Source organism: Natator depressus, chromosome 8 (genome assembly GCF_965152275.1).
Source record: "Natator depressus isolate rNatDep1 chromosome 8, rNatDep2.hap1, whole genome shotgun sequence".
NCBI lineage: Eukaryota > Metazoa > Chordata > Testudines > Cheloniidae > Natator > Natator depressus.
In genome coordinates this window covers 55,277,578-55,289,826 of record NC_134241.1, presented here as the reverse complement: position 1 = coordinate 55,289,826, position 12,249 = coordinate 55,277,578, and the positions used below count along the sequence as shown (strand labels likewise).

General features: G+C 39.3%; 1 protein-coding gene across 3 annotated transcripts in view; it reads right to left on the bottom strand.

The window, feature by feature from the left end:
- Positions 1-2,024: 2,024 nt before the first annotated feature.
- Positions 2,025-12,249, bottom strand: part of SWT1 (SWT1 RNA endoribonuclease homolog) — a 62,958-nt gene continuing 52,733 nt past the window's right edge. For all 3 annotated transcript variants that reach the window (XM_074961133.1, XM_074961131.1, XM_074961132.1), the window contains exons 18-19: positions 11,897-11,961; positions 2,025-2,237 (exon numbers count right to left, since the gene is read on the bottom strand). In XM_074961133.1, the coding sequence (XP_074817234.1) occupies positions 2,132-2,237; positions 11,897-11,961 (171 nt within the window). In that variant the 3' untranslated portion in view covers positions 2,025-2,131. The remainder of the gene's footprint in view (positions 2,238-11,896; positions 11,962-12,249) is intronic.

The window sequence follows — 12,249 nt, the reverse complement described above, 5'->3', positions numbered from 1 at the left end:
AATTACTATCAATGTTGTAGTTGTGGGTTTGTTCACAGGTCACTAACAAGCTCTTTATTTAAAAGATAAATCATCATAAATGGAAGTGAACCTACCCACTAAAAGCAAAATTTTAGGATTTGCTAGAGCAGTTTGTTTCATTTACTATTTTTATTTATATATTTTTCTCACAGCAAAATGACTGACCAGGTTTTCTACAATTGGTTAATACTGAACTTAACATGGCTCATTCAGCATTATTCTAAAGCATAGCACTTTCAAAACTGAGTAACTGAAGTTTTTCTAACTACATTTTAAAGTTCTGATCCATACAACTAAATTAGCCTAGGCTTAGGTCTAACGTTCCACAGTGAGCACCCCCCAGCTTTTTTCAGTCTTACTCCTTTCCAACTCTGTACAGCAATGATACTCCACACACTAGAACTAACTATGGTGGAATATTTGAGAGGTGGACCCAGACATCATAATGCCCATGAACTGAACATTGCTTAGGTATTGTTGGCTAATGACAGACCTTCATCCATATTAAATCAGTTTTAGTAACTGGTCAGAAAATTACTGAGAGCTATCTAACTTTTAGCAGGCCTGGGGGAAAAAAGTATGTATATGTAAAATACATGCTGTGATGCATTCCTGACACACTACCCAGTTTCACTGCTGCTTTGAAGAATGAAATTGTCAGAGTGTTTGAGGACAACATCATTGACAGTATGTCATGAACAATCCTGAATTTTTTACCCCAAGCATACTGGGTACACATTAGATCAATCAGAATAGGGCAGCAAGATATTTTTAAAAACAATTTTTCTGCAACTCAGCCTGTACTGTGGCAGCTTCTGAGACATTTGTGAATTCAGTACATAGAATAGTATATAAGAACATGAACAAAAGAAACCTTTCCCCCCTAAGGTGGTAGAATTTGCTTGCCAAACTTTATCAAGACCCAAATAAAATCTCATCCTGCTCTTTTCTAAGAGATTGGACCCATTTGCAGCTACATAAAGTGAAGATTGTGCTATCTTGAACAGCCCTATTTATTAAGGAGTTATACTTCCAATAAAGCTCTTAAAAAAATCAATGAAACAGTTTTACAGGTATCTCTGGTCTCTGTACAAGCAAATAGGTAGTGTTAAAGGGTAGAAGTATTGTAACTAGCTGTAGAGAAACTGAATAGCTGTGAACTGTTTCAGGAAACAATCAGGTTATAATTACATTCAAACAGCAGTAAGGGAAATCATTTGTAGGTGCCCAGCAGTAGAAAAGAAGTTCCTTTATAGATAAAGGTAGGTTGAAAAGGTGTGTGTGTTCATTTTGGGTTTTTTCAGATAACTATGTAAAAACCACCCAAATTTCTACTGTAAGGGACAGGACAAATAGAATTACTAATCACTTATGGGTAAATAAAACCAGTTAATTTAGAGAGGAAGCAATTTTTAAGCAGTTTACTTGTTAGTACCTGTTTAACTCATACACCTAATAAGAAACACTAAGATCTTACCTACACCTTCTTTGCTTAAGGACAGGAAATTCTCAGCCCTTTGCTCTATGTACTGGTCTGAGTGGTACTAAGTTGATCACTGAACTATCTTTCTAAATTGGTGAAATCTATTTTTTCCTCCATTTTGCCTGTCATGTTTTAGGCAGACCAAAAAAATTTTTCCCTCAGGCTTGGACTTAAAGGTGTTTGAGCACAATAGCTTTTGTAGATTTGGTCTTGAACCTCTGTTTCGCACCACTCCGTTTTCTTGCTTTGTTTGTGATAGAAGGGAGGTGTTTATAGGGCGGTTTTCTATACTATAGAAAAACACGCTTTATTTTTTGCACTTTTAAATTAAAGTGGTCTAAATAGTTGATGTATGCTAAGTGTTCATCTCTGGAAGACAAGATTTAACACGAATGCCAACAATTAATACTGCTGGTGGACTCCTGTTGCTAGCTGAGTCAAGGGGGAGAAACATTTAATTCAGGAAGTAGATTCAAGCGTAAATTAAACAGCACAGAGGAAAACGACTAGATTTTGGTTGTTCTAACAAAGTTTTCCATTTTATTTTTAAAAAAGAGTACAATTTAAGGAAGGGGAAGTTCAAGGGGGGAGAGAACACTAACTCAAAACCTGAATTTGATTGTAGTATCATAACCAGCCCCTATTTTTGGCCTCCATTTGGACAGATGCATTGCATTGTGTAATAGTGTATTCCAGCTGTGCCAGTTGGCAACATCCAACTGTTAACCTCTCTCTAGAAGGAAAAGAAAAGATGTATATTAAACCAACCTGTCAGCAGTCAATAACTTATAAAATGTCTATGTTGAGAGCAAAGCTGCATATTGTTATTCAAAGTGTTTTAATTTTTAGAAGTAACATGGTATTTTCAGAGAGGCTGTGCACACAATCTTGATATCTGCCAAAAGTGCCATCCTTTATCTACATATTGTTTTAATCTTTCAAGTAGTAATATTAGAGAGTTTCAAAATAAGCTAAATATTCCCATCCCCAGCTGCATGCTGCAAGAACAGAAATCACTATCACCATATTTATGGAATTAACATTTACCTAGACAGTCATGTACATGGAATAAAATTGCCCAATGTATGCAGTTGAAACTACAGATTTGATTTTAAAAGCTCTTTTCCACTGAAGCTGTTTTTGAATTAAAACAATTCGTGTAAATTCCACAAGTCACCTTTTCCTTTACTTTTGATTTTGTCTTCTCAATTTTTCCTAAGATTGCTCACATACTTAAGCCCTTAATTTTAAATTCCTTGTGGAAATGGGGCTGTTATGAGGCAGTCTCAGACTTCAGTGAGACTACTTGTATGCATGAAGTTAGGCACAGTACCTTGATGAATTAGAGCCTATTTGCTGTGTTTTCCGTTTTCCTACAGTAAACATCTCAGTTTTTATGGTAACCTCATCTGAGAGGACTGGAAAGTTTATAAAGGTTGATCATTGTATGGCCCTGATGCTCAACTGCAGCAAAAGAGCATACAGTAGAACTTAGCTGCCTATCCATTAGAGCAGGGGTTCTCAAACTTCATTGCATCATGACCCCCCCGCCCCCTTCTGACAACAAAAATTACTTCACAACCCCAGGAGGGGGGAACTGAAGCCTGAGCCTGCTCAAGGCCCACTGCCTTGGGGGGTGGCAAAATCTGATCCTCTCCGCTCTGGGGAGCCAAAGCTGAAGCTTGGGAGCTTCAGCCCTAGGAAGGGGGCCTGTAACCTGAGCCCTGTCTCACAGGACTGAAGCCCTTGGGCTTTGGCCCTTGGGTTTCAGCCCCCCCAGCAAGTCTAAGCCAGCCCGGACGACCCCATTCAAAGGGGATCATGACCCACTTTGGGGTCCCAACCCACAGTTTGAGAACCGCTGCACTAGAGCTACTGGAGCTAGAAGCTGCCCCGATGCTACACACAAATCTGTGACCTTATTTTGCCCTCTCCCTCAGTCTCGAAAATAATAAGTGGAGTGTGTATATTCTCAAATTAGGCATTTAACTTTCATGGGATTCTGTTAGTACAATCATTAACATTTAGTTTAGACATGGCTTAATACTGCTCATTCAGAGCACAGGTACTGTATGACTTATACTGTGTTTCTGAAAAGGAATCCTGAGGACCCATTGTTCTAGCGTTAACCAATGATCGTTCAAAATTTACTTTGTTTCACTTTTTTTGTTTGTTTAATTGTAGCTCATGTAGATGAAAGAGGATCCTGTTATAATACCTCCTTAACACAGTACACAAGCAATACATACAATGGGGCAGACAGTCAACTGGTGAAAATTGTAGAAGTTCCATTGTCAGTTTACAGCAGTTGAGGATCTGCTCCAAGGGGTATTAAACCCTAGGTACCTGCAGCAATCAGAGTAACTTCTATTTTAAACAACACACTGAGTATGCAGAGTGGCAACTGCTGAGTTTTAATTTAAAATAGTATCCATTGCAGACACACACACACAGGCCTTTCAAACTATGAGTAGACCCCTTGTCTGAGAAAGGTAATAAATTTTTAGAGGAGAGAATAAATAAAACCACCTTCCAAATTGCCTGATTTCCAATTTTTGTTAAAAAAAAGAGTTTGAATACATATTTGGTGTGGCTGTAAAAAAAAAAAGTCAATGAGTTTCATAGTTTTTACTGAGGTAGCCTCTGCTCCCCCTCCCCTGGGGTTTCACAAAACCACACAGAGATGCTCTTTTAAACTTCATTCGAACAGCTAAACCTTTCCTAAGGCAGCAAGCTATTTTGCTAGATCTGACATCTGTATGTCTTAAATTTTCTTTCTAACTTGATCTTGTGTTGGATATTAAGTGGTAGATCTCACTCTATTTTAGCTTCACGTCACTATTAAAGCTGGCAAATACTGAAACAAAAAAACCCATAGTATATTCAAAATGTATTTTGCTGCACTATTGGAAGAAAATTAAGACTCAAAGCAAATTAAAATATTAATCTTAACACGTTTACCAGCAGGAATATCCACAGAAATAGCTAACAGTAACAAGCTATTCCTATTTCTCACAGATTTTAAATTCATGCTAGTGAGAATATGCCCTGTGCAAGGGATGCTAAGATACTGAGCTAATTGGGAACAGGAGCACATTATAGGTCCTCTGTATCCAGTCAAAACAGCTCATACTTGTAACAAACTGCCACAATTGAGTTACATACAAAGAATTGTTTGAAGAAGTAACTCAGCAAATAATTTTGAGCAGATTGTAACTTTTCTCATCAGAATATGTGAACAGACAAATATATTTGTTGAATAACATTCCTTATGAATTACTTGCTCCATTCTAATTGGGAATGTCAATGCTCACAGACAACTCATGGAACCAATTTTTGCAAGTCTTAAAATGCATATGAGCAGAGGAAGTTACAATTACCTAAATGGCAGATGCATAATTTAAAGACTAGGCTACAAAGAGAACTAGAGATCATCATAGAATATCAGGGTTGGAAGGGACCTCAGGAGGTCATCTAGTCCAACCCCCTGCTCAAAGCAGGGCCAATCCCCAACTAAATCATCCCAGACAGGGCTTTGTCAAGCCTGACCTTAAAAAACTTCTAAGGAAGGAGATTCCACCACCTCCCTAGGTAACACATTCCAGTGTTTCACCACCCTCCTAGTGAAAAAGTTTTTCCTAATATCCAACCTAAACCTCCCCCACTGCAACTTGAGACCATTACTCCTTGTGCTGTCATCAGCTACCACTGAGAACAGTCTAGATCCATCCTCTTTGGAACACCCTTTCAGGTAGTTGAAAGCAGCTATCAAATGCCCCCTCATTCTTCTCTTCCGCAGACTAAACAATCCCAGTTCCCTCATCAGCCTCTCCTCATAAGTCATGTGTTCCAGTCCCCTAATCATTTTTGTTGCCCTCCGCTGGACGTTTTCCAATTTTTCCACATCCTTCTTGTAGTGTGGGGCCCAAAACTGGACACAGTATTCCAGATGAGGCCTCACCAATGTCGAACAGAGGGGAACAATCATGTCCCTCGATCTGCTGGCAGTGCCCCTACTTATACAACCCAAAATGCCACTGGCCTTCTTGGCAACAAGGGCACACTGTTGACTCATATCCAGCTTCTCGTCCACTGTAACCCCTAGGTCCTTTTCTGCAGAACTGCTGCCTAGCCATTCGGTCCCTAGTCTGTAGCGGTGCATGGGATTCTTCCGTCCTAAGTGCAGGACTCTGCACTTGTCCTTGTTGAACCTCATCAGATTTCTTTTGGCCCAATCCTCTAATCTGTCTAGGCCCTCTATATCCTATCCCTACCCTCCAGTGTATTTATTGATTACTATAAATCTCCTAAAATGACAGCCACATAGAAATTCTATACAAATATCTCTGTGGTAACTACCCTGCAACACAGCATACAGTCACCACCCCTACCTTCAAATAAGTCTCAGTCGCTCTGGCTGTTGTCCATGAAGCTATTTTGACTTATTACACTGGCTTTGTCATAGTGTTGAAAAAAAAAAAATCTAAGTAATAATAGTTGGACAAAACAATTTACAATAGAAGTTTTATCATGAAGTATGTTGCAGTTGGCACTGAATCTCTTAGATCTACATCCATTGCAATTATGTGCAGCATTAAAAATCTAACACCTATTGGCATTACAGTCCCAATACCACCGTCTACCCAGGCAACACTAGATATGAATTTAGTGTGCATTTTGCCCAAGTAAGGATTTCAGCAGTATGTCCTTGATGCCAAGGGGTTCTAATGCAGTTGTCTCCAAACTTTTTGGATGGCGCACCCCCAGGCCAGCTCTAGGGAAGCGCAAAAAAAAAAAAAAAAAAAAAAAAAAGGAAGAAGAGGAGATGCCGCCAAAGAATCAAAGGTGCGGGAGCGCTGCAGCCGCTGTGCCAACAGCGCTCCTTGGGCGGTGCGCCTCCTGCCGTGCACCCCCAGGGATGATCTTGCTCACCCCACTTTTGAGACCACTGTTCTAATGCACAGGTAACGTAATGCCTCTGAAAAGCAGAGCGGAAACATTCTGGCAAAAAGTCAAAGTGTCACAAGATCCACAAGTAATGCTGACATGGTCCAAAACTATTGCTAGTCCTACCATTCAGTCAAGACCCCATCTGTATTTGAACGGTTAGGTTTTTATTTCCTATCAACACTTTGCTCAGCTATTGAGACTTTTTCTAGCTACAGAAATACATTCCTTTCATCTGTTTGTGAATTGATATTTTACAGCTATTTAAATAATGGTCACTAGTGTCATGCCAGAAGTGGCTCCACTGCTGTCAGTGGATGAAGTTCTCCCTGGTTTATAAATGGAGCAATCAGTTTGGTAATGATGGCAGTATATACATTTCAAATATCATTAATGAAGGAAAGAGAGCCTTTGGAGACAGTCTAACTAATACTTGTATATTTGGATTTAGTCACTGCAGTACTTGAATAACTAAATATCCTGAGCATCCATTACTTTGTCACAAGAGAATCTTGGGGGTGGAGATTGTTTTTGGCCCCCCCCCCCCTTTTTTTTTAAGAATGCATTTTATTTCACTTTACTATGCAAAGGAGACTATTGTACGGCACCTTGAACACACAAATTTACTGCATAAATAATTGTTACAAGCTGTCTGCCTAGCCAGAGGTCTAGACATGGCCAAAACTGTGGAATTCCACAGCCAACATCCGACTGATTACATAGAATCACTAAAAGCCCAGATATCACAACCCTGAAAGATTCTTGGTATGGAAATAGCACAAAATTCTAATGGCCCCAATTACTAGCCATTAAATAAATAAATAAAATTACTAGATATAAAACAGAAACAGTAAGAGTCATGCAACAATCAATCAAGTACAAAGGGCTAAAGCATGGTTTTGGTAGAAAAAGTTAATGATAGTGACATCTATGGGGTCCATATTTATATTTTGTTAATGACTCATGTCCAGGGCAAAGAATCACATGAGTTGGCCCACTGATTTAATTGGGACTACCTGCATGAGTAAGGATTTAAGGGATTATGGGTTTTACATTCAAGCGCCCAAATCTGCTAAAGTATCAGTCAAAACAAGATTGTTCTAACTGCTTTTCAAATCCTGAATACAGTTTTCCAGTGCTGGAGAATACATTTCTACCTCATACCACATAGTTACAATAAATATTCCACAAGCAGAACTTGGCTGCTATGTTACCTCTGCATTATCCAAAGTAATAAAACTCAATTTTTTCAGCAGATAAGACACAGAGGAGCGGAGAAGAGCAGTAGGAAAAAAGTTTTGTTTTGTAAACAGTCACTTTCACAATCATTCCCGCACACTTCTATAATACCCAATACATAATCACAGTACATTAAAGGCTGCATAGCAGAAATATACCTTTTTCCATTTTACATCTACACCTGACCATCGTTCTGAAAATGCCAGTGGCTCGTTGCTCTTTCCTACCTCATTGCAAGAGCAGGAAGCATTAACAGAGCATGTTGTCTTTGCCAAGTGCCAAAAATACCTGTCTGCTTGAATTAAGCATTGTGTGTGCAAGGCAGCAACGTAAAAACACTGGAGATCATTAATCTCAGCCCTTTTTAAACACAGGTTATAATTATTTGTTTCGGGACAAATGAGGCAAATGCCTATGCAAATATTACAGTAGGATTAAGTTAATGCCATGCTTGAAACAATGAATGCAGTGGGCATTTGCCTGGGTAAAGAGTAAGAGACAGACCCTCTAGGTCCTTTGGCTCTTTATCTTCTTCATTCACAGCAAGTTTTAAAATTAAGCAGTGGTATCACACTAGTTTACTTTGTAGCTCCTCTTTCTGTGTAGCTAGGCATTTCAGTTACAGCACAAGTTTCCTCCAGCACAACCCATATTGCTGATGCTTGCTTGTGCTTTTTAATGAGTGATGCGTGTTGTGAAGGGAAAACAGTTTTTGGCTAACTCTGTCGAGATCAAATAGGATCAGAGATATTGAACATAGAGCCTGGTCCTATAACCCTTATTCACATGAGTAGTCACACTCACTGGAATCAGTGTGTGCCTGGAAGTAAATAGAAACAATTTGCACAAGTAATGACTACTAATGCAAGTAAGAGTTGTAGGATCAAGCCTTTACTTTGAGCTGCAAGTTTAAACTAAATGCTTTCATGCAGCCTGAAGAAACAGCAATTGAGTCAGTTGCAGATCCAAGACTAAAATGACTAAATTACTTAAGATAAATTCAGTTATCTGCTCCAGGCAAGGGTGCATTTACACTGTATCTGCAACTATTTTGCATTTAGAGTTTTGTTAGGCAATAACAATCTGAACATTAAGGATCTAAAGCTGGTTAAATGCAATTTCAGTGATTTCCTCACCCACCCCCTCCAGCCATTTTGAACATTTATTTTTTACCAAGAAACATTTTATCATGGATCTACTAAAATATTTTATCACAGAGGACTTAGGGACATTAAACAGCCTACTCACATAAGCACACGACAGGCCTGTTCCCTTAAATAACACTTCAAACCAGGTGCTGCATAGTTTACACACACATTATTTCTCTTCAACAGGTGAATATTACATGTCAATACAGCCCATCTATGAAAGCGAAATCATTCAAATGTATGACATGACTTCTGGGAATAATTTACAGCAGTGACAGCATAATGCATGAAGACATTCTAATTACCAACTATAGTTTGAACTCACTTGCAACACAACTGTTAGAAACTGCCTGATTATGTCTCTATGCCCTTCTATACACTTGTGGTGGCAGGTAGTATAAGCGTAGCTACATGCGTGCTTTCCACTGTGGCTATATCCACACTGCAATACATAGCAACATGTGGCAGTGAAGGACTTCTTCAGCAGGGAGAGGCTCTGGCAGTGGAAATCTGCAGGAGAATTTCACTGCAGCAGAGAAATGCTCCAGTAGCAGGGAGCTGCCAGACCCTTTCCCTGCTGCCTTGTCCCACCAGTGCCTTTCCCTGCTACTGGAGCCTCTCTCTGCAACAGGGAAAGGCTCAACAGTGGGGAGGCAGCAGGATGCTGCACTGCTAAAAATTCCAGTGTAGATAGGGGAGGCATGGCCTGGACATTAAGAGACACATATATATACACAAACCCTAAAGTTCTGGCATGTCTTTGTTCGCCTAAGCAGTGCGTCACTGTCTTCATTGCTATTTATACCCATGCTGGGGGGGCATGCAGTGTACGTACTCGACATGATGCTGTAAGTGCAGACAGCCTTACAGACATTTTCCTCCACTTATCTAGCCAATAACACAACAACATACAAATGACATGGGGCAGGTCTATTTACAAAGTTAGCTAGTGAACAATACCGATACAAATTATGAACTTGGAAAGCAATTAGAATGATTTTGACAATACAGTCTAAGATATTCCTTAGAAACAAGCTCAGGAAAATATCTGCAACTCAAACACAAATATTTAATTTCCTTCCGACTTAATTAAAATCCTGCCTAAGATATTGTAGTGCCAATTGATTAGTAGACAAGATGAACATGAAAGGCAAGATTTAACATCCAGGCTCTCTTACGCTAACAAAGAAATTGTGCAATAGGATATGAGTTCCATCTGGGACTATCGATTTATAGTAGCTATATCCAATTCTCAATGGGCCAACAGGGATTGTTTCTACATCTCCTTACTGCAAGAGGGAGCCTGATAGCATTAGCATTTTTATAGCATGTTGTTTTGCCATCATCACAGCTCAGAACATGCTACTGATGTCATGAAACTCAAATACATCCCTTTTCTACTTGTGAAAAAAGGGGATAGGACGAAGGAGATGCATGGAAAATACTGAAAATAGGCTCTGGGTGTACCAGTTAAAGATCACCAGTCCTGACTCAGAAGTGTCTTTGCCTCTCCTGTCATGCATGATTTCATAATTATTATTGCCAGTGGCTCCAAGATTTCTTCAGCTAATTCCTTCCATAACCTCAGGTGAATAGCATTCGGCCCCATTCAAATTGGTCAGAAAAATCTCCGAGGTGTTCTTTACTTATCCCGATCTGCATCCCTTCCCCTTTATTGTCTATGGTAACTTCTCCCAAAAAACAGTATGTGACCAGATAACTAGCAAAGACTGAAGAAAAATAGGGATTGAGCAGCTCCGCCTTCCTATCATCTTCCGTTACCAACGTACCTTCTCCATTGAGCAATGGACCCACACCATCCTTGATCTTTCTTTTTTGGCTGATGTATTTGAAGAACCCCTTCTTGTTGTTGTTGTTGTCTAACATTTCTTCACACACACACACACACACACACACACACTAAACATTTCCAGTTGCTCAGATCCAAATATAAAGAAACACACTGAGAAAGATGGGAAATTAAGTAATTTGAGGCAATATCTCCATTTGGTTTAAGATCAACAATCAAGCCTCCGTTATTTCTGCCTGTGATAGGCCATACCATGGCTCTATTTGTGACAGTTAGAACTATGTTCCCAATTCAGCAACGCATTTACTCATGTACTTACGTTCCACTGATATCAATTTAAAACACATGCTTAAGTCCTTTGCTGAATCAGGGCCTAAGTTAATAAATGGCTGTCAGAGCATGATTCTCAACATGGCTGTGGATAGGGTTTTGTTTTACCAAGTATTCTCCCCCAAAATAATGTGCACATTACCCTAGGTGTGTGCACAAACACTAAGCATGGTAGACTTCTTGTTCTCCCCTATATTAGCAGGGTGTTGAGCTTTGTTAGCCCTGTCCACACCAGCAGGACAAAGTCCACAACTAGCAGGTGTAGGGGAAGAACAGTGTTTGATGTCCATGCCAAATGCAGCTCAAAATTCTAGTGTAGGCAAAGCTTTAGACACCAGTGACCCTTATCCCCAAATGTTTGTACAATTCAACCTCTTTTTTCAATTTAATTTTTAAAAAACAAAAACAAACAAAAGCTTCTATATTAAGTTTGTTTATTTCTAAGAACCTACTTCTTTGGACTGAGTTTATTCCAGACTTAGGGCTGGTCTACATGTGCATTAGTCGGTGCTAAAATACGTGAAATTCTAGTGTGCACTAGCATGTCATGCACTCACTGGCCTATATGAACCCTGCTGGCACACTCAAAGGCACTTAGTGTACTTTAGTGTCCAGTTTCTAGGGCCTACATTAATACGCACTAGGAGACATTTAGAGCGTGCCAGTGGTGTCCAGACGGGCCAGCATGTAGACAAACCTTTAAGAAAACTCAAACATATAGTGGATCAAAAACAGTAAGTTGGAAGCAAACAACAGATCAGCTCCCTCAATAAATCTTAAGAACTATTTTGTATAGTAGGGGGATAATGGTTATTTTCTCTTAGAAAAATCTCCAAGTACCATAAAGTAAAGCTTAACAAAATACAGTGCTACAACTGTTTCAGGAAATCCAGTAGACGTAATCAATAACTGACTTACCTATACACTTCCTGTGAAACACACTCATAGAGTTCCTCAGCAGTAAATTTTATGCTGGTATTTATCTAAGATGAAAGAGGGAGAGTTACTTAGGATCACATACTAATTAAAATCTCATGGCTGACATAACATACATTGGACCTAATGTTTACACACTTAACTGGAACGATCTCAAGTCTAGACAATGGGAAAAGAATTGAAGTCAGACTATATAGTACAGATCAAGTACTCCCTATTCAGAATGATAGGGCAAAACAATCTGGAGCTAACAGTGTAAGTATCATCCTGATTTTATTTAATAGCATTTTTATAGCAGCTTCCAGATAACTCTCTAGTACAGAAAGAATCATTCC